This window comes from Phaenicophaeus curvirostris, chromosome 1 (genome assembly GCF_032191515.1).
Source record: "Phaenicophaeus curvirostris isolate KB17595 chromosome 1, BPBGC_Pcur_1.0, whole genome shotgun sequence".
NCBI classification, from domain to species: Eukaryota; Metazoa; Chordata; class Aves; order Cuculiformes; family Cuculidae; genus Phaenicophaeus; species Phaenicophaeus curvirostris.
In genome coordinates, this window is record NC_091392.1 from 84,430,931 (window position 1) to 84,452,875 (window position 21,945).

General features: G+C 38.1%; 1 protein-coding gene across 1 annotated transcript in view; it reads left to right on the plus strand.

The window, feature by feature from the left end:
• Positions 1-21,945, plus strand: part of MAN1A2 (mannosidase alpha class 1A member 2) — a 127,677-nt gene that overhangs the window by 79,409 nt on the left and 26,323 nt on the right. The window contains exons 7-9 of the mRNA XM_069866321.1: positions 431-554; positions 976-1,069; positions 19,315-19,430. Coding sequence (XP_069722422.1) covers positions 431-554; positions 976-1,069; positions 19,315-19,430 — 334 coding nt within the window. The remainder of the gene's footprint in view (positions 1-430; positions 555-975; positions 1,070-19,314; positions 19,431-21,945) is intronic.

Sequence of the window (21,945 nt, forward strand, 5' to 3'; positions counted from 1 at the left end):
TTATAGTTTAAAAAATAACTAAGAAGACATTCCTAGTTGCTTGCAGTCTTACTGATAACTGAAATCTTTCATGAGAGGAAGTAGAAGTAATCCCCAGGGAAATGTAGTTCACTTCAGAAATTAAAAGACCCAATCCTGAAAGGTGGTGAAAACTCCCAGCATTAAGTCATTATATTTCTGTGATGTCACGATGTTGTATCTTTTAATCATAGCACTTTCTGAGGTTATGTTATCTTTTTTCCAAAAAGATCCAACCAGTGAACCAACTGATCAGTCAAGCCACAACTCCTGTAATCTTAAGAACAGATTAATATTTTGCTGTTACATGTTTAGTTTGCTGTGGAGGTTGTTACTATTGCTGTGCACAGTAATTCTGGTGGTTTTTTTGTCGTTTCCTGCCTTTTTTTCGTGCACATCTGTTGGAATTCAGCGGTGTGGGTCGAAACTGGGGCTGGGCTTCTGCCGGCAGCAGCATCCTTGCTGAATTTGGTACTCTGCACATGGAATTTGTCCATCTCAGCTATTTGACAGGGGATCCTGTATACTATAATAAGGTGGGTCTGAAATTCATTTTTTTGTTATACAAGTGTCTGTTTTAATGTTTCATCATAAGTTGCATTAGAAGGGAAGTACTTCCTGTATTGAATTCTATTTGCATTATTGGTAGCAGGTAAATGTTTTCATACTTGTATTTCAGCTACCGAACAGATGACTTTAGCAAGTAGAAACTTGTGACAACACAGCTTTTCTTATTTGTTTCTGCATGCATTTAAAAATAATAACCTTTAAACACGTTTATGTGAGCAGTCCTGTAAAAATAAAAATGTACTGATCTCTAGGAATCCCCTAAGAAAGCTTCTGGTTTCAGATTAAGAAAATTAATAACTAAAAAAAAAGTAAAGAGTTTAGATCTAACTATGCGCAGAGATCAGATGAGTGTTGTTAGTGGTGATCCTGATTCTTGATTTAATTTAGGTCATGCACATTCGGAAGTTACTTCAAAAAATGGATCGTCCTAATGGACTTTATCCAAATTATTTGAATCCAAGAACAGGCCGGTGGGGTCAGCGTAAGTATTCTTATTTTATTCTTGCCTACGTAAAGCTCTACTCTTAACTTTGTTGTTGAGTTAGAAATCAGAGAAATTACTCTGTAGGGTATGAACAGCATGGATTGAAAATATGCAATGTAGAAGGCTTACTTAGACTTGAGATCTGAAACCAATTTTGTGTCACTCTCCGAAGTCACATAGGTTGGGTTTTGTAGTACCTTAATTATGGCAGCTTCCTACCAAGTCTGATGCTTATCCTTACTTTTATCAGTCAACAAAATCTTCAGTAATAAAGAATGAGGCTGACAATAGTTTCCTCGCTTTGATTTTGTTCCTGCTTTTGTTCTGCAAACCACCTGGTAAATGGATTACTGTAAGGTAACATAGAAGTAATGAAAGTTTGTGGTTAAATACAAGCTCCTTCACCTGGTGGTAGGGACTGACATTTATAAATATTTTTTTACTTAGTGGCATGTGAAATGACATGATGAACCTCCCTACTGGTATCAATGTATCTGTCATTAAAAAAAAAAAAAAAAAGAAAAGGCTTTGGAATGAAGGGAAAAAACTTTTTCTTGCTGACAATGTAAGTGGAAGACAGGCACAGACATAATTAATTTACTTGAAGTGTTTCTTCCAGGAAAAGTTGAGTAATCTAGTGGTTAAACAGTGGGTACGATAAAGGAGAACCTTTTTATTCAAGGTTTCTGTTCCTTTTTTTTTTTATGAATGCAAGTTTATTTAGGAAAAACAAGCAAGTTGATCTATTTCTGTCCTGATTGACATCATGGACAGATTTGGGGGATTTCAGTGATTGGCTGTATATATCGAGCAGAACATGTCCTGGCTTGAAAACTGAGACTTTGCTTCTGGCTTTCGTATATGAAGGGAATGGATGCAGCTGTCATTGCAGCAACTGTGAAAAGAGTTGTCTAATCTCATTAAGACCAAAATTCTCTCCAACATATCTAATAATTTAGCGTGAATACTGGTAGTTTCTGAGATGGACATGTGGATTGAAGAGAAATTCTTCAGTCAAATTTAGGTTTAACAATGCATTCAGAAAACAAGTGAGCAAATGATAGGGATGGTTGGACTCGATGATCCGGTGGGTCTCTTCCAGCCTGGTGATTCTATGGTTCTATGATTCTATAAATGTAAATATTCACCTATTATTTATTCAAAAGGCTGGTTTACGTCATTCTGATTTTTTTTCTATTACTGTTTTATTCCTAACCAATTGCTCCTACTGCTTTTATCAGAAGTAGTCTAATGTGGCATATCACCAAGATTCTTTAGAGACTTTTTGTCAGTTGTAATAGTAATGCTTAGAGTTAGCAGCTCTTGGAAAGAAAATAATCCTGAAAATAATCCTGGTCACTGAGAGTAAATGTACAGTGAAAATCTTAACTTTGCAGAAATTTGGAGCTCAAACGTACTATTTAAGTGAACTTTGAAAGATGATACATTTGGGACTAAAGTTTAGGATCACAGTCTAAGACTTAGGTACCTAGGATAAAAAGAAATACAACTTTATGGAGCTTTTAGATTTTCTGTGCTGTTCATTACCCACAGACTTATTTCCTGTAATTTGGTGGTTGGTTTGTTTGTTTTGAGCAAATGAGCTTCCAAATGCAGGTACCAATGTTCTGGTAGTGGTTCTAAGATTTTCCCCAATGCAACAAGCATTTTTAAAACATATCTCAAAGTTTTGCGGGGACAACATAGCAAGAACTCATAATGCAGTTTTTCCCTCCACAAACCAGGGTGGAACAACAAGAAACTGTCTTTATTACATTCCTGATAGATCACTCTTCAGTGAATCTATTTGCAGGAACCTGAGTAGTTACAGTGAAGGTACGCATACACTGAAACACTGGACGTTCAAGCTGGAACAGCTATGGCTTAGACAGGAATTTTTCTTCCGTTTCTCCTGTAGAGATTGTGTCATGCATCATAAAAGTCAGTTAAGAAAGGGTGCTGCCTTCACGCACTACATCTCAGTTCACTAGAGGACTTGTGTCAAAGTCCACAACGCTGTTACTGACTTAAGTCACATGCTTGGTATTAAGGGCAGGCAAGGCTTTTATGTCCTTCTCAGAAGGTAATTTGAAAGAGCATTGTGTTTGGCTTGCTAGACGCTTTAGTACTGGAAGGACTGAGACAATGGAAAGAGTACAAAAGCGTGACTTTTCTTCTTTCAGCTTCTGGGAGCCCTTTTCGTCTGTGCTGTGGCCTTTAGTTTGATGTATCTTATCTTGTGCAAAAGTAATTTCACTGGATAGTTTCTGAGAATTGTCAGAACTCTCCATTTGCCTAGATACGTGTAACTTGACTCTGACCTTTCTAGGTTTTCTTTTTTCTTTTAACATTTTTTCCATCCTCAAACTTTTCTTGTCTCAGTTGTACATAGATTTTCTGTTCATCTGTACAGTATTACAGCCAATCATGAGGGGTGTGAAATAAATCTACATAAATATACTGTTTGAAGAAATATGGGATTTAGCTGCTATACAGAATCATTCTAGTGGTGGGTTTGTTTTCTGTTTCTGCACCTGTCACTCTAGTGGTGGATATACTGTAGTGGTGGGGTACCTTTGTTCAAAGTAATGAAGATCAGTGGTGTGTGCATTGCAGTCAAGCTAGTTAATGCTGTTACTACCAGCTGATTATCTAAAGCATGTTAAACAAAATTTATAATGAAAAAAATCATTTAGGTTTTCTCCAAGGTTATGTTTTATCTTTACCTTTTAATTCATTTTTAAAAGAAAAATATGTATTATTTGAATAGAAGAAAAGAAATATGCTTCTGTGATGTTTTTCTGTTCAATTTTGTTCTAACAGGCTGGTATGTAAACTTGAATACTTAAAGGCAATTATTGCAAGACAGATTTGTGGAAGAAAAGAAAAGCCTCAAACAGTTTCTGTGGCTTTAGTGTGGCACCGTAGGACTGTAACCTGGGTGTATCTACCTGCAACAGGAATTTTGGGGAAAATTCTTCATATGTTTTATACTGTGATACAGTATTTTAATACCTTCTCAGAAGTACTTGCACAAGGAACCTAGGCACATCCTCATTTTGTGTTTTTACCAAACAACACCCACCCACCCCACCCCACCCCCACCCCGAGTTGCATCTGCTTTGTCTTGCATTCTCAAGTATTAAAGGTTAGTGTGAGCAACTAATGTACTTTTGAAATAGGACATCTTTCCTTCCTTTTTTCCTCCTTGCTCCAGAGATGTGGGCAGTGATTTATGCTGCCATATAAGTAGCTTCTTTGGATGTGTAAGGTCTCAAAACATACTGCCTTTCCTTTTTTGAATCTTGGATTTAGCAGAATCTAAATATCATGTTGTCTGTCAGAACTTCATATGAATCGGATATAATTCACAAATATGAAGCTTATATCAGCTTCTGGTGTTAAGAAACAGAGTAATAAAATTCAGTGCTAGGCCTTATGAAAGGGGAAGGTTACATTTATTTGTTTAAAGAGTCATTAAGCCAGCTAATTTTTGCCTACTCTCATTTTCTCACAAGTTTAATTCATTCATGCTCATAAGTACCAAGACATGCCCAAGTTATCTGGACTTAAAGGAAAGGGGACACTGGTATCTAGTGCTTTTTTCCTATCTAGCATTCTTGAATGATGATGATGATGAGCTAGGCTTTGGACAGATATTTCGAGCCTTTTGGGGATCAGCAATTATTATGTGTGTTTTCTATGCCTCAGAATATTTCTATCTTTAGCCTCCATAGATCTTTAGACCACACTGCTGTGTCTTGTCTGTGTTTTCATATGTAAATGTATGCTTAAAATGTATGTGATTTGATCTCTTCTCGCATTTGGGGAAGGGGAATTGGGTATGTAATATGCTGCAGACTTGTCGCCATCCTTCTGATGCTAGGATGCAGATCTGAGTAATTTCTGCCATTGTTTGATTTATCAACGTGCAGGCCTTTTGATCTCGATATATAAATGTGTTCTGCAATTTCACTGCTGGGGAATGACGTTCTGGGGACAGTACCCTGTGACTTACACACTGTCCTTTTGCTCATTGTTCTGCTTCAGCTGGTGCTTACAAAGTTACGTGCTTTTGTTCAAACCAGTCAATGTTCATGCCTAAAAAGGTATAGTCAATAAAATAGCTTACCAGTCAATTAGTAATTATGATTTCATCAAGAAGGATGTGACCATGTCTTCCAGATTCTTAACAAGTTGGAGAGATGATTAGAGTAATATAAAATGTCTTTAATGCTTACATTTTAATGAATGTAGATTTCCACATGCATTTAATGCATTTTAAGTGCCACTTGAAGAAGGATTCTGATCACAAATTACCTTCTTTCTTTTTCTACCTGCCTTGTGATGCAGCAGCAGCCAGGGTCAGGAGCAGCAACAGGCAGGGCTGCACAGGGACTACCATTCCATCCGGTCATTTCTTTCCATTTGAATGCCATAAAACCCAGTCTTAAAAACTGCTTCGTGAATGGTGTGCTGGTCACTGCTCAAACTCCCATCCTTTCCAGTGGAAATGCTTCATAATAGAACTATACATGACTTGGACCCTTACTGCTGTGTAACAGACTTCCTTCTTGCTATACCCAGGAGGAGGAAAATGATGTCATGTGTAAGATAAATATATATGTTTAGAGTTGTAGTGTGTAGGTATTATTACAGAATGAGTGGCGTGACAGGCAGCTTTTTAATGTGTTCAGCTCAGGATTTGTCAGCACACTGGGGCTTTTTTCTAGAAGGCAGAGCTATAATGCCCACAGGAATGTTGACAGATTGAATTTTTACTTACAGATTAAGGTGATGGTCCAGGTAAAGTGAGAGATTTACAATACTTCTGCCTTAGGGCTTCAGTTTCTGTTAAGACAGAAAGAAAAACAGCTGGCCGGAAGCATATTCTAACCTCTCATGTTAGCCTACAGTTAACTTTATTAGCTTGTCATTTCGCTTGGTGGGTGGTTGCTTCAGAACTTTGAATTTAGATTATTTCTAAAAACAGTGACAGTGCTTTCCAGAGAAGCCTACTAAGCAGGTATTATGACTAGAATTTTGATTAAAAGTATGAGGTTTCAGAATTATGGAAATTAGTTTGTACTGAAGAAAAATAATTTTCAAAATAAGTGGAAAATATGTGGAGACAATTTAATTTTAATTCACATTTGTGAACAGGTTAGGTGAGAATACCAACTAGAACAACAATAACAAAGAAAATGCCAATCTGCATGTTATTGCCAAGTCAGGGCGTGCCACTTCTGTTTGCACGTTTCAGTAAATTGTGCATTCTTCCTTTCTACTTCTAAATACCAAGAACAAACTATTGCATCTCATCTGGTTCCAACACCTCTTACAAGTAATAATTTTACTGAAGGAGAATTCAGATCACTCTGGCTTCACATCTCACTTCCTGCAATGGGGCTACCTGTGGAGTTACCTCTGTTGGTTATGCAAGAAAGTTGTGTCAGTTTAATTACAATTGGTTTTTTTACTGTATATGGATTCCATATGCAAGAAAATAAGCAGAGATACCTATTCAATGTTAGTCTTCTGTATTTATTACACCTTAGTGATGTGTGAGCATATTAACAAGTTATTGTAAAGTAAGCTTTTATATAGTTTTTGGTGCATGAGCAGAGCATTACTAACGGGAACATAATAACAGGTCCTGAAATCACCATTGCTGAATGATGTGATGAATGTTCAAACTGCAGTCTATTCCACAGTGCTTTGTTCCTGTCTCCTTACCAAAACCAAGCCCCTTTAGTCAGATTTACGGCGGGCTAAGATTTAGCGGGCTAAGTTAAAAGCCCAGTGAGAGGTACTCTGTCAGCAGGTTTGCAAGAGCTCACCAACCATGTGACATCAATCCATGTATGTTTATTTAACGGACTAAATTTAAAGGCTTTCATGTCTAAATTTAAATGTCTTTCATGTACAAAGTGATGAAGGAAGAGAATTCACACAGGTGTTTAGACTACCTTGTTACACATACTGACATAGCAACTTTTGGTGATGTTCTCACTTTCTTGTGGTTCCCTGCATCTGTTAGTAGAGAGTAAGCAGAGTAGCAACTAAGGTGGCTTTATGGGAGAAATTTGTCCTCTGTTTCTGTTTGTGCTGTAGACTAGTCTTTAAACAAACCAAAGCAAATGCCTTTGTGGTTGTGAACGTTTCAGTTTCTTCTGTTAGTCTTTCATTTTCAACAATAAATGCTTAAATTAAACCAAACAGTTTTAATTTTTAAATACTATTTAGAGAAGGCTTCTGTGGACTTAAATTTAATTGGATTAGATTTATGCTTTTGCTAAATTGGTACAATTTTCATAGGGAAGAAAAGCAAAAAAAAACCAAAACACCACACCAATTTTAAATTACTTCCATTAAATCAGTGCAAATACTGAATGAATATTCCTAAATATTTATGCCTGCCTGTACAGCTGGTTTTAGGCTAATGCTCTTTGGCTGAGCTACGTAATTAGCTGAACTGCTTCATTTAAGTTCTTGCAGGTAATATACAAACCATGAAAATACACCATATATATTTTCATTCCTGATACATCATCATAGCAAATATACAGTACCACCTGTCTATACTTGTCAATATTTAAAGGAAAACTGAAAATAAATTTAATCTAAATGTTTGTAATGCAATTTCTTAAAGATGTTAAACCCACTGTGTTTGTCAGACTTTGAGACTTAGGGATTCTTCCTTCCCAGATTTTGAATCCGAGCTGTCTCCCATCTCAGTCTGATGGATGTGGCTGCTGCTCCCATAGGCAGGTTTGGCCAGTAGTGAGGCTGAGGATGTATCCTAGAGGAGGTGCATACGTGTGCTAGGAAGATGCTAATGCAGCTGCCCATACAGACCAACAGCACTGCCTTTGTAGTACCCACACATAGTGCTGCCACAACTCACATAAAACATATGTGCAGGTAGCCAGGTCTTGTTTCTTCTCCTGATGTTCACTGTCTAATAGATGCCTGCCCTCTCATGCTCTTCACAAGTACCTTCAAATATTTGCAGGTACTCTCAGTCTACCCAATACTCATGCTTACACCCTGGACCCCTTGTGCATTTATCGGCTCGGAGCTTGCATCTTGTCAGATGCTGGTCTGTTCCTACTCACCAGCTCATCCAGCTTGAAGTTTGCTAATGAATTCCACAAATACACGTGCACTCAGGATTAAATGCACTGGGAAAAATACGTGTGTGAATCTCTCCAATTGCTGACATGCAAACCTAGGTCTCTGACCCGCTGTTCTGTCCTGCTGCTGGCACTCAGACCTGCAGGCATCTGTGACCCGCAACACCTCTTTCCAGTTGCTGGCACTCCGACCTTGCATCCCAGTGTTCTCAGTTCCTGGCACCCAGACCTATCTTGCATGCCGGTCTCTCCAGGTGCTGGCTGCTAGACCTAGATGTTGTGTGGTGATAGCCTCTTCCCGAGCAGCTCGTGTTTACCCCTTGTTTACACATGTGGGATAGTGAGTGGGATCAGACACAAATAATAAAAGATTTAATAAGAAGATGAAGCAGACTGTGCTGGTAGGGTGCAGGGCTCAGATACCTATTTACGTGCAACTAGGCCCTTTTAACCCACCTCCTCTCCATTTTTCCCTTGCTTGTTCTTCCCACAGAGCCATATAGATTCAAAAAGACCTTTAAGATCAAGTCTAAATGTAAATGTAGCACTGGCAAGTCATAGAATCATAGAATAACCAGGTTGGAAGAGACCCACTGGATCATCGAGTCCAACCATTCCCATCCACCCTGGTCTTTCCCTTTCAGTCCCTTTAGCCCTTCCCCAAAATAGGCCCAAAGTAAGTTTTATCTAAAGCCACTGTTCCATAAATATGATTTGCACAGTCCTACAAGTCCCTTCAGAGATCTCACAATGCTCATGGCAACTGTGTTTGCCCTTCTTATCAGTGACAAAGTTCAGGTTGGCTCTGTGAGGCTCTGCCTGATTAATTCCTTTAATGGCCTGTCAGTCTGTGGTGTTGACTGTTACACAGACATTAACAAGCAGGTGGTGTTTAATTTACCAGTTTCCTTGTCATTTGGTATTTAGTTTATGCTGAATAGTCCTTAACCAAAAACCTTGATGGAGATGATGTTCTCAAATTCTGCGTATCCCCACACATCAGAGTGCTAATACTGCCATGTATGAGCATCATGTTAGCTTATCAGCTGAAGGATACTGTCTTGGCGATGTGAGCCCTATCTAATATATAGGAAGAGTGGCGCTCGTAAATGCAAACTTTCAAAGGTGCCACAGAACTTGCTAAATAAGCCACTATTCAAATTTCTATTACTCAGACTTCCTTGCTTAATTTTAACAACAAAACCCTTTCGGTCTTTACACATACCTCTGGGAGACTAAAAACCCTTGCAAATTGAAGGTCAGGTGAATAATACTGAAGAATGAAGTGGTCTTCCAAAAGATTAAAGAAATATTGGAAATAAATATTTCAGATAAAAACATAATTTAAGTGTAAATTAACAGCTTGATAGTCTAGTTAGGTGTAGTGAAGGATATAGTAGTATTGGATAACTCCTGTCTTTGCTAGCTGAAGCTGTTAGTGTTGTTCTTTAGCTATGAAGGTACATTGAACATTCTCCCCCCCGCTCCTTATATTATTTGTATATTTGCTAGATGCCTTGTTTAGTGTAAGTAGTCTATTAATTTATGTCTGTTAATACCCCTACATGCTCCAGATAATACTAAGAAATCAACAGTGCCAAGAGTCATGAAAAATCAAGTTGTGAAATGTAATATCAGGTTCTGGCAGAAGATCCATAATCTAAAAGGAAGCAAAGGAATAAGCCTGTATTTTTCTGAAAAATATTTTACAAAACTTTGCAGATAATTACCTTCAGTTTGGACTTGTAGATTACAGTTCCTAATGCTTTAGTTCTTGGGTGCCTTTTTACTCTTTGCCATAAGGAAAATATTTTCTCTCTCTTAAATAGAAATTGTGCAGGTTTAAAATAGTTCAATTTATCTGTTGTAGAAGTAGTTACCAACTTGACTTCATCTTCGCACATTTATTTAATTCAGCAAGTAAATTTCTTTTTAGATTTGTGGTTGGAGCATCAATTATAGAACTGGGGATATGTGATCTATGTGACAGTTTGGAGATTGATGCAAGCATTTATTGTGGTGGGTTATTTTCATTTCACAGCTACTTGCAGTTGAATGTATTACGAGCAAATGAAACCACACCATGATTTCTAGACTTACAGCAATAGGCATGCATGTATCGGTTGCAGATGAAGAGGTGGGGGTGGTTCTCTGCTGTTTAATTTTGTTTGCTGTCTTGGCGGATGTCCTTAATTTTTCTCTCCAAAATATTCTGCCTTGTTCTGTGTTTAGGAACACGCATGTGTTTTGAATATAAAATAATCTGTGTAATCTCTGATGGGGAATTCCCCTTGCCCTTTTGCTTTACAACTGTGTACAATTGTAATTAACTGTGTTCCAAGAAAAGGCTGCATTCAAATTTGATTACTCCTTAGAAAACAAGAGCACGTTAATATGTTAAGACTTCGTTTTCATGAAATACAGCAGAACTGTGTATTACAGGGAATATGTTTTTATAAGACTACCTGGTTAAGATTTTTGCCGGCCTGTTAAGCAAGATGCTGAGGAAGCCAAACAAGTAAAGTCCTTGTTTATTGTGTTTAAGATTCTAGTGCTTTTGAAAGGTTAAACATGTATATGAATTATGCATTTGAAATGGACAATCTATAAATAATTCCTAAAGATAGGATTTGGATATGATGTAACTGGGTTTTGAAAAGACTTGCATGTGTTGCTGGGGAAAGAGATTAATATTTTATTTTGCTTTACCACTGAACTGAACTTTTTGAGCATGAACTTGGTGGGGAGTGTACTGATATCTAGAATTTGAAATTTGTCCCACAACTTTAACATTTATTTTCCTGAATTCCTAGTTTTAGCAGTGTCTGGCATGTCTTAGCATACCACCTGATGATCTTGAGAGTTTAATTTGTTGGGGTTGAGTACAGCTAACTTAATGTGATCAGGGACTATAAAAAGGTAACTTCGGGCACATGCTGTCTGAGGTTTTTAAAGTTTGAGCTCCTGTGAAATCTTGTTATTTCTTTTAATAGATTTCTGTACTAGGGTCTTTGTATTTTTGAGACTATATTCTTGAACCATTATTTTCTTATTAGCTATCAAAGGGAAGCCTATTGAAGTCCAATGACAATCTTGTTTCAGCCTTATTACTGTTACTTGTTTTTATTTTATTCCTTCTGTATCACTTATTTGTTGGAGGCTGTGCACCAACCTGTTTGTGTTGAGGTTCTTTAAACCACTAGTAGATTTCAGGGGGCATATAACAGACTTAATATTTTTTTTCTGTATTCAGTATGTGAGACTTTGTATACTGAATTATGTCTGGAGTTGTACCTTCTGGTGGTCATGTCAGAAACATTTCCAGTTTGGTGACACTAAGTGGAGATCGTTTATAGTTTAGTTTATTGGTCTTTAATCTGTGACTTTGTCTTCTGAGAGATGATCTAAACCTTTCCAGAATTGTAAGTAATAGCTGGAATATTTTGAAGTCACAGGGAAGTTCGAATACAAAAAGGAAAATATTTGTTTCAGCTGTGAATTCCTGAGTGTGAAAGAAGAGCCCGTTGTAAGATATCAAGATATTCCTTTAATGTTACAGATTCATAAACTACATTCAGTTTGAAATTCAGATTTAGTTCTAACAACATAAGTTACCTAAATATTATTATATTAGTTGGGGTATTTGTACTTGCTGGTTGATTTCAAGTTATTTCTCTTGTCTTCGCACACACTTGAATTGTGCAAATTTGAGATTTTTATCTTTAGTTTGATAATCACTATAGTTCTAGGAAGTCATTTTGCTTAATTATATTATGAAAGGAGCTGGTAGCACTAACAGTTAAGATTGCTCAACACTTTCCATTAAGTGATTGTGTTTTCAGTTTCTTCTAGCTGCCAATCTCCAGTTCTTCCAGCTGGAATATTCTATCTGCCTCAAGCTGTTCTGTTGGGGTTTTTGAAACTGCTTTGAGAAATTACTTTGGCCATATCTAAATTAAGCTAGAAGTGGAATATAATTCAACTCAGATTAAAGTTTGGGTGGGTTTTTTTTCCTAAGTATACAGTTAAAATCAAGAACTGTCATGTTTTGGATCTGTTTTGGCTGTTTCACGTTTTGGCTGGAGAAGTGGGCCTGTGAGAACCTCACGAGGTACAACAAGGACAAGTGCAAGGTCCTACACCTGGGTCAAGGCAATCCCCGTTTTCAGTACACGATGGGGGATGACATGATTGAGAGCTGCCCTGCAGAGAAGGACTTGGGGGTGCTGGTCGATGAGAAGCTCAATGTGAGCTGGCAGTGTGCGCTCGCAGCTGAGAGAGTTGGGCTTGTTCAACCTAGAGAACAGAAGGCTCCCAGGAGATCTTATAGTGACCTTCCAGTACCTGAAATGAGCCTACAAGAAAGCTGGGGAGGGACTATTCATAAAGGCTTGTGGTGATAGGATAAGGGGCAATGGCTATAAACTGGAGAAGGGCAGATTTAGACTAGACATTAGGAAGAATTTCTTCACCATGAGAGCGGTGAGGCACTGGAACAGGTTGCCTAGGGAAGTTGTGGCTGCCTCATCCTTGTAGGTGTTCAAGGCCAGGTTGGATGGGGTGTTGGGTGACCTGATCTAGTGGGATGTACCTGCCCATGGCAGGGGGCTTGGAACTAGATGATCTTTACGGTCCCTTCCAACCCAAACTGTTCTATGATTCGGTGGTTCTATGATATGAAATACTGTGGGAATTATTTGTTTCAGGACGGCTTGAGGAGACAACTATCAATATTTTTTGAAGCCTTTGAAATATATTCACATCTTTCTCCATATGGAGTATTTAGAATTCAGCTACTAAGCTCTCTGTAGTTGAGCAGGCGTGATCATGCATCCCCAGTTTGGAAAGAGCTGTGCTAAGTTCTTTTTGTTGCTTGAATCTGTTTTGGCACCAGACAGTAGAATGGGAAGCAGTGTCTTCAGCTATCTTATAAATGCTTGGCTTTGCAACTTTAACTGTTCTTTGAGTGTTGTTATGGTATGTGACGACCTGCATATTTTCAGAAAAATTCTCATGCTGGTGGAGTGTTCATCAGTGATAAATGATTCATAGCTGATGAAAACTTGCACCTCCATATCCTTTTATCAGGGCTGCCTCTGCTGCAGTTAATTTACAAGTGTTTGCACTTTTAAACCATCCACTATGACTTATGGCATCCTTAGGTTGAATTTCCACTGTGAATTGCAGCAGCTGCAATTTCCAGGGCCTCATCTTTCTGGATTAAAGGATTAGAAAGGGAGCCTGCACCTATTTAGAGCAGCTGAGGGGCACTAAGCCCAACTACATGGAGTAAAGATTGAAGTAAAATTTAATCATAGACACTCTGAAAAAAAAAAAACGGAAAAGCAATTCTTTAAAAGTTTCCTATACAGAGAAAGAGGGTTCCTGTGGTCTAAGGCCCATCGATACCCAGAGCTAGTGGTGATGGGGTGTGTGGATTTCTTAATGAAAGTTAATGTTACCTTAATCACTTCATTATTTCCAACCAGTCACTCATATATTTTCTACTCTTGAACTCCTTTCCTGACATATTGCAATAGCACTTTATCCAAGATAGTGTTCACAATCCTTAAGGAAAATCATGCTTCCTTTTTACTACTTTGTTCTTTTCTTGCAAAGTAGTTCCATACTACTCTTCTTTTGGTTGAAATGAATCTGTAGTTTGTTCATCCTGGTGTTTCCAGTCTGGTGGGTATAAGAACTGTAGGCAGATTTAAGTTAGTTTTCATTTACTTTAGAATTGTAACTAACAACTGGAAAGTTCTAAGACTTGAGTTTCTTTTGCATGCTGCCCGATTTCTAATTCTTTGCTTGGTTGTTCTCTAGCATATGTACTCAAAAATATTAAATTGCTGTTATAGTTGCGAATTCATGAATTAAAAATACTAATGATGTAGTTGATCCTAATCTCCTGCTTGTGTTTAGGTACTGCTAGAATGTTATCTCACCATACTGCTTTTCAGCACAGCAGCCTGTAAATGCTAAACATACTTCTGCTCAGCATTTTATTTCATCTTTTTCATTCTGTGCGCAGTAAATGATGTGTAGGCTTTGTATACACCAGGGAAGGATGGGAGGACATGCCCTAGTGACCCTAGGGCTCACGAAGGGTAACACCAAGCCTCATCCTCAGGTGTTGTGACTGCACCATCAGTTCTGGCATAAGGTACTGCGTTTAAAACAATGCCTGGCTTCTTTATTTATTCCTGCTCATTGCCAAGAAATGACAATTGAACAATTAAGGCACAAAGCAGAGTTTAGCAAATCATGAACTGTTTTTAATTTGCCCCATTAAGCTGCTGTTAACTACTTAAAGCCATCTGCTTAAAAATAATTTAAACATCTTAAGTTTGCTCTAGAGAGCAGGTAGACTTTCGTTAGAGCAGGTTTTGTTATTAGTGTTATCTTTAGGGGGCATTCATTTGTTGTGGAAAATATTTTATTGCTCACTGAACCAAACTTGCCCTGTAAACAAAAGGAGGTGGCACATTTTTCTAACTTGCAGTCTGTTGCCGTAGCCTTATTCTCAGGAACCACTGCCATTCATTTTGAAGCTGGCTTGCTGTGGAGGAAGCCATTAGGTAGACTTGGATGTGTAAAAGGAGAATGAGCTATATGAATGCCTAGTGTCTGTATTAGTAATCTACTACCATCTTCAAAAAATGAGTCCTGTAGAGGAGGAACAGCCAGATCCATCACAGTGCCTCAGCTGTAATTGAGGAGGGGGAACCCTGCTGCCTACACCCTGAAGAGCTAGCTGAGGAAAAACAAGTTAATTTGTCTCCCCAGATTCGTAAAGAAACAATTTCACTTACAGAGAACAAATCACCAGAACACCACAGACTCTCCCTCCTATCTTGTGCTTAAATTCATTGTCATTTCAGTTCGATATCATCCACACTCCCTTCTGACCTCCTGTGTGTTTCTGTGATTTGCTGTGAAATAGTTGTCCCTGTTCTCGTCAGAGGCATCTGTTGCAGCAGTGAGCTAATGGATTGCTGGTGCAAATAAAGTCATTTGGCGTTGAAACTAGCTTTAGAAATTGTAAGTAATGATGGTGTGAGAATTTAAGAGAAGGTCCTCCACTCAGTAAGTGGGAAAGAGGTGGATGGTATTTTTGTAATATTAGCAGAGATGCAATATTTGACTAAATATAGATACTTTTTATCAATAAATTGAAAGCTTATTAAAATATTGCTATGATATTGATAGTTGGGGTTTTTTTTAATTCCATGGTGTTTAATAAGGAAGAAAAATGCCAGTATTTACTAAGATGTAAATCTCTTAAAGTATCTGAACAAGCATGCTGCTATAAACTGTAAATATCTTTGTCTTTCTATTAAGATTTCATCTCTTTCTGGCAAAGAGGAAACCTACAAACAGACTGACTGCACGTGTTTGCATACAACATGCTTTGAAGTGTGTATCAAACCAGAAAAAGTGCAGTGGTTTTTGTAATTGCCTTTGGTGGCAATAGTTGAAGGTATTCTTTGCAACTGCAGTTACTATGTCTTTTAATTTAAAATAAGACTATGAAGGAATCATGGGCCTGCATTTGAACAAATGAAAAAATACCTTAATTCGTCTCGATTAGAAGAAATGAATTTTCTAAAAATGTATACTTGTCACTGAGCAGAATATATGGCTTGTGTCACTGAAGAATATATGGCTTCTGCCATATTTTGACACTCTTATACTTCTGTTCTTTATATTTATCTTTACCTGGAAAGAACTTACTTCAGGATTTTACTGTGAAATACTTCTTTACAGTAAAAAACTTTAAATGACAGAGTGAATTAAATACTTCTGTAGATCAAATATGTGAAAAATTAAATCAGTTTTGAAATTTACAAAGTTCTTACAGACATTTTAAATGTAATACTTACCTTTATAGCTGTTCGCCGAAGTGTACCCAGTACCAGCACACTACTGTAAACTCAGTTATTCAAATCATGAGTTGTTCTTTTTAGTACTCTGGGTTGATATGCACAGCTAGGGCTGATTGAAAATCTGTAAAATATTTTCAAGTACAAAACCTCTTTATGAGCAAAACATCTTGAGTTGAGCTGAGTTAGATCTCTGAATCTGACCTGTAGCTTAAATAGCAGAAAAGAGTGATAAACACTGTGGAACTTCTGGTGATAAGTTTGGGTCAGGAGCTTGGTTTATAGGAGAGAATGGTGTGTGATAATGTGAATTTACAGTTTTCACCAGCTATGCATTTTCTAAGGAGTCGTGAAAAATCTTTTTTGCGTTTCCACTCCAGGTGAGAGCAAGTTGTCAAAGCCCTGAAAACATCACAAGAAATGTTTTTAATTTTCAGTCATTTCTAGTTACAGTCCTTACACAAAACTAAGCAGATACTGCTTTAGCAACACCTTCTGACACTAGCAGAAGACCTGAACATCTTGCCAGGCGTGCAGTTAATGCAACCATAGAAGGTGGAACACTTGCTGTGCTTAAACCTCAGCTCAGCTGCTGTGGTGGCCTCTTTTCATTCCCACTCTCTTCCTGGTATTTATTTTTTTTGCAGATGGGGAGTGGTCAGGGAAGTAAGACTGCTGTGTATCAACACAGTCAGCCCTTCTTGAAGCATTGCTTTCCTCTTACGTGAAATGTCTCTGTCGATGATCTTCTATCATGTGTGACCACGAAAAATATTTCATCTGCCCTTTTTCTGCTGCTGAAGAGAAGGAACGTAATCAATTTGCCCTTTCTGACAGGTCCACCCTCTGGTCCATCTGTGGAGTGGTGGAGTCCGGTGTTTAGTGAGAGGGGAGCCTTAGAAACTCTGAAGTAGTTCAGAGTTGGAGTGAGGCTCTTGGAAGTCTTACCATATTTACTTCTCACATGCTGAGTGAGAGGAAGATTCTTGCATGAGAAATTTGTGCAGCTCTGTTCTCTGGATGCATGAAGAAGGTACAAAAAAGTCTGTTTAGGGGATGGCTCTGAGTGTCCTGATGCTGCTGGTTCCTGTGTTCCTTTTGATCTAAGATGAGAAGCAACGTGGAGGAGAAGAGCTGCTGACGGGAGAGAGACAGACCGTTCTCCAATGACTGCCTGAAGCAGCAGATGCAAAATGGGACGGGCTTCTCATAACTGAGTTTGGAAATTCGCCTGGAACATGGATTTCGCTGTTTAGGAAATAAACCTTTTCCATGTATCTTCCTGCTCTTTCATTCCCTGAACCCAGCTGGAGCTGCTACAAGACAAACCCTGCTGAGGGATACTCAGCAACTCTCTCCTGGTTGGAGACTTAGTGCATCTGTGAAAGAAATCTGGCAGACAAGCAGAGCTGACTCAAGTGAAAGAGCTCAGCTGGGGAGAAGGCAGCCTCACAGAAGTAGTTTAAAGCTGTGTCTCTTAGGAGAACAGTCTCTGAATAGTGCTGATGTGAGTTGTAACTTGGAAGTGGCTTGGTTTTTTTCCTGAAAAACATAAACCCTTAGTTCTTGTGTATATGTGACAATGTAATTGTCCATTAATGGATTAATTTCTAGCACTGTTATTTCTGGAAGAAAATTACTCATGACCTGAATGCCCTCTTACAGCTTGGAGATAGAAAGCTTATGAAAACTCTTTGTTTGTAGTTAAATCACTGAGTAGCTGGGTGTGAAAAGACTGTATAGGAGATATTGATATATAAGAGAAGGGCATAAAATAATTTGCTCCAGATCCACAACATGAAAACAAATGGGAAAGCTACAGGCTTTCCACTTGTTCCTTCCGTAGTTTAGAAATCCTTTGGTAAGTATTGGAGGAGTCAAGACACAGCTAAAAGAGTAAAAACATCTACAAGCCCTAACCTCCTACTTGCATCTTCAGAGACAAGGAGAGATGCTGGGGCAAGATGGTGCTTGGAGGAAGAAGGAACAGAAGGAAAGCTCCAACCTCTCTTTTACACCTTTATCCCAGATAGACTGTGAATAATAAGACTTTTTTGAGGTACTTTGGAAAAAGAAGTATTTTCTCTTCTCTTTTTTTCACCCAGTAAAAGGGAGCTTGCATGACTATAACAGCCGTGCTTAGGGCAGTGAAATTCTGGCATTGTGACAAAGTTGATCTTTCCTTCAGCAGACTAAGACTGTCCTGGTGCCAGCATTTTGAGAGCTGCAATGTTGGGAAAGAAAAGTTTATGGGCTGTTCTTGTTGGAGTCACTTGGGAAATCACAGAGTGTGTACAGCTTTCTGAATGAAGGGCATACTGAGGCAGTGCTTACCTTGGTTGGAACAGGAGCTCCAGAACTGAGTCAGACCATCATTAGGCTTTTTGTGGGAACATCTGACAGTTTCCCCAAAGAGATGTAGGTAGTTCTTATGTTGTCTGTCAGCACAGAATAGCAATACTGCTATGCGTGAAAGGCAACCTCTGCAAGAAACAAACAAACAAAAAGGTGACAAAAAGGAAGTCTGTGTGTTAGGAGGCCCAGTTTTATGTGGTGGTGGATTCTAATAGTCCAGCAGCCTTATCTTGTAGCACATGGCATGGCTCTGCACAGCGGCTCAGGCACCATGGAACAGAACAGAGCTTGTGTTGTGCACTGCAGAGGCAATTTGCCTCTCTTTTGACTGAAAGAATTTAAATAAGAACTTTTACCATAAGAAATTCATTAGGCTGTTAAGCAGCTATCCTGCTAGAAATAAATATCTGCTGGAAAAATTGGATTCTGTGTGATTCATGGCAGTTTATAGCCAGCCAAATGACCTGGTTGCATCGTGGATACAGATGTCTTATAAGTTTTTATATATATATATACACGCACACATATATACACACAAAACTTAAAAAAATCCCAAGCCCTAGCAGCAAAACAATTAGGTTCTGTGGAATGAAGTAAAAACAGAGTTTAAGTTACATTTTTGTTATGAGGGGTAGCTTGTGCGAAATGACAAATAGTGAACACATGCAACAGGTTCCACACCTATGAAAGAAGTTCAGAGTAGATACAGTGCAGGTTTGTCCTGCTAAACAGGCTTAAAGTATGGATAATTCTACAGTGGTAGACCTTAAAAGCATAAGTTTATATTTTGAATAAATCTCCGGTGCTATTATATAACAACTTCAATTTCTTTTTTTTATTTTTTTTTTCTCTTTCCCTCCTACAGATCACACATCCGTGGGCGGGCTGGGAGACAGTTTTTATGAATATTTATTGAAAGCCTGGCTTATGTCAGACAAGATGGACACGGAGGCAAGGAAAATGTACGACGATGCAATTGAGGTGATTATAATTCTTTGAGTTTGCCAGTACAGTGGGTTTGAAATCCAACTTTAATACTAAAAAAAAGCCAAACACAAAATAAAGCAAAAACCACAGAACTTGTTTTGATTATGTAAGTTTTAAGAAATCAAGTGATGAATAATACTAGCTTTCATTCTGAGCAGTTTGGAAAGTATTATTGTGGAATTCATCTGATGCAGATTGTTGGGCTAAAAATAATCAGCTTGTCCAAAACGGTATAATGTAAAAGTCCAAGCTATAGTTTATTAAAAAGAGATCTAACAACCCTAAGATATGTGCAGAACAACTAAGTCATTTTTGGCTAATGTTCTCAGCCATTCTATGAGTTGAAGTCCTGAATTGTTTTATTCCTTGAATTATTTTCTAAAACATTTAGAAATTATGTTCCATATTTATCTTGTAAAATGTAGTTCATACCAATTCCTTTCTCTATAGTTCTTTTGTGATATGGTCTTGCTCCCTCTCACTGATCAAATAGTGCTTCCCCAGGCAAAGCAGTACTGCATGGTGGTGATTTGGCAGGATTTGGGGTGGGGGCCCCTTTTGTGATGGCTCTGAGCTTACTTTTTTAGTTTTCCCCATACACAGGCATCTTCTTTCATCAGGCTCGCTTGTACCCATATACGCCAACATGCCTATGCTGCTGTTGAGACATGTAGAGGGTAACCAAGCTAGTTTTAGTCAAGTCTGCTGTGGTACTACCAGTAGCAGGGACCATGTAGTTTTGTCCCAAGTACAGGTACGTGCTTGGTGCCTAACTTGTTCCATACTCTGTGCATGCCATGTCTGTTTCAATACACGCTTTTAAAGCGTAGTTCTAGTGCAGTCAGTCTCCTAATACAAAATGTCTGTTTTGGGAGTTCTCAGAAATTCACATTTTAAAAGTTATATAATGACAGTTCTAATCCAAAATTGCTTTGAAGCTGTAATATGTCTAAATCCTGGCCTGAATTTGATTAGATTTGGCTTTCAGCTACTTGAACTTTTTCTTTCCCTACATTGGTTTGAAGGGGTTACCTGTATCACGTAGCTGTCTACTAACAAAGGCATGTTGGACATTCCCGTCTGAAGGAGAAATGCATGGTTTTCTTCAGTCTCATGCTATAAAATAGACTTTGAGTTCTTTCTTAAGCTTTTTTCTAAGTACCTTACAGTGTGTTGAGTATAGAGACAAGGATGTAACGGTTTTTCTAATATGTCATTGCTTGATTTCTCTTGCAGCCAAGAGCTATGTTTGCAGTCTTTAACCTTTGTCTTGCACTGTCATCCTCTTTCCAGTTGGTTTTACTCTGAAGTTGGTTTTAGTCTTTTGATTTACCACTTTTCCACTGCTATTCCTACCTTCACATCCTACCTTCCTGATGTGACCTTTTACTTATCTCTATTAAAATAAAATTGTTCAGGCAAACCCCATTTTGTCACCTGTTCTGAATGAGTTTGCAGGACTGACTTATCTTTTATCACTATCTATAGCTCCATGAATTTATGTGTCATCTGCAAATTTTCTTTTGGCATCTTTCTTGCAGATAATTGGTAGAAATGCTGCCTAGCACTGGATAAAAGTATCTTTGCAGAGTCTTCATGGGATGAGGATTTTTCACCATTTCTCATTTTACTGCGAACTGTTCTAGCAAGCCAGTTTTTAATCGACTTCGTATGTGCTGCCTTGAATCTGTTCAGGACTAATATTTTGTATAATACTAAGGAAATTCCTGAAATTCCTAATATCAGCATGTACTTGTCAGTCAAACATTCACTTTTGAAACCATATCATTCATTTTATACAATTGTTCTGTTAACCTTTTAAAATGTTGTTAAAGCATCAGCTGTTTCCCATTCCTTTTGAACTTGGTTAGCTTTCTAGAGTTTAAAATCAACGTTAGTAGTTCAAAATATCAGTTGAGTACTTTTAACAGTTTATTGCATCCTGTGGGTTTAAAAATGCTTAGCAGTTGATGTAAAACATCCGTTGTGGTTAATGTTGAAGTATTTTATTCTGATTTCTAAACTGCAAGCACTTTAAAATTAGTGGAAATAAACTTTCCTTTTCATCCTCTTCACTGTAAGCCTGGTCTAGCAAACATTTTGTATGGGCAAATCTCTGGCTTGAAATGGAGGCAAGGCAAAGCAAAGCAAATTTAGGACCAGATGAAAACATGTTGTGGATAGGCGACAAAAAGAGCTGAGCTGCTCCTGCTTCATGTGTGATATGACTTGTAATGCAAGCATCGGGTGGCTTTCTTTTTCACTGCCTCTCACCTAAACACACCCATGTACACTTGAGTCTGCATGGACTGTACTGATTTATGCATTGTGGAACATCCTTCTGGTTCAGCGTTTGTGTTTATTCAAGATCCTACTTGACACTGAAAGATCTGTGCAGTGAGTAAATGAGTAGGATTGCTTTTACATAACTGCATTTTGAATTTTTATTTAAGATCTCAAAATATTTTTAAGAGCCAGTCCCTTACCACTCTTTTGTTGTTGCCCATAA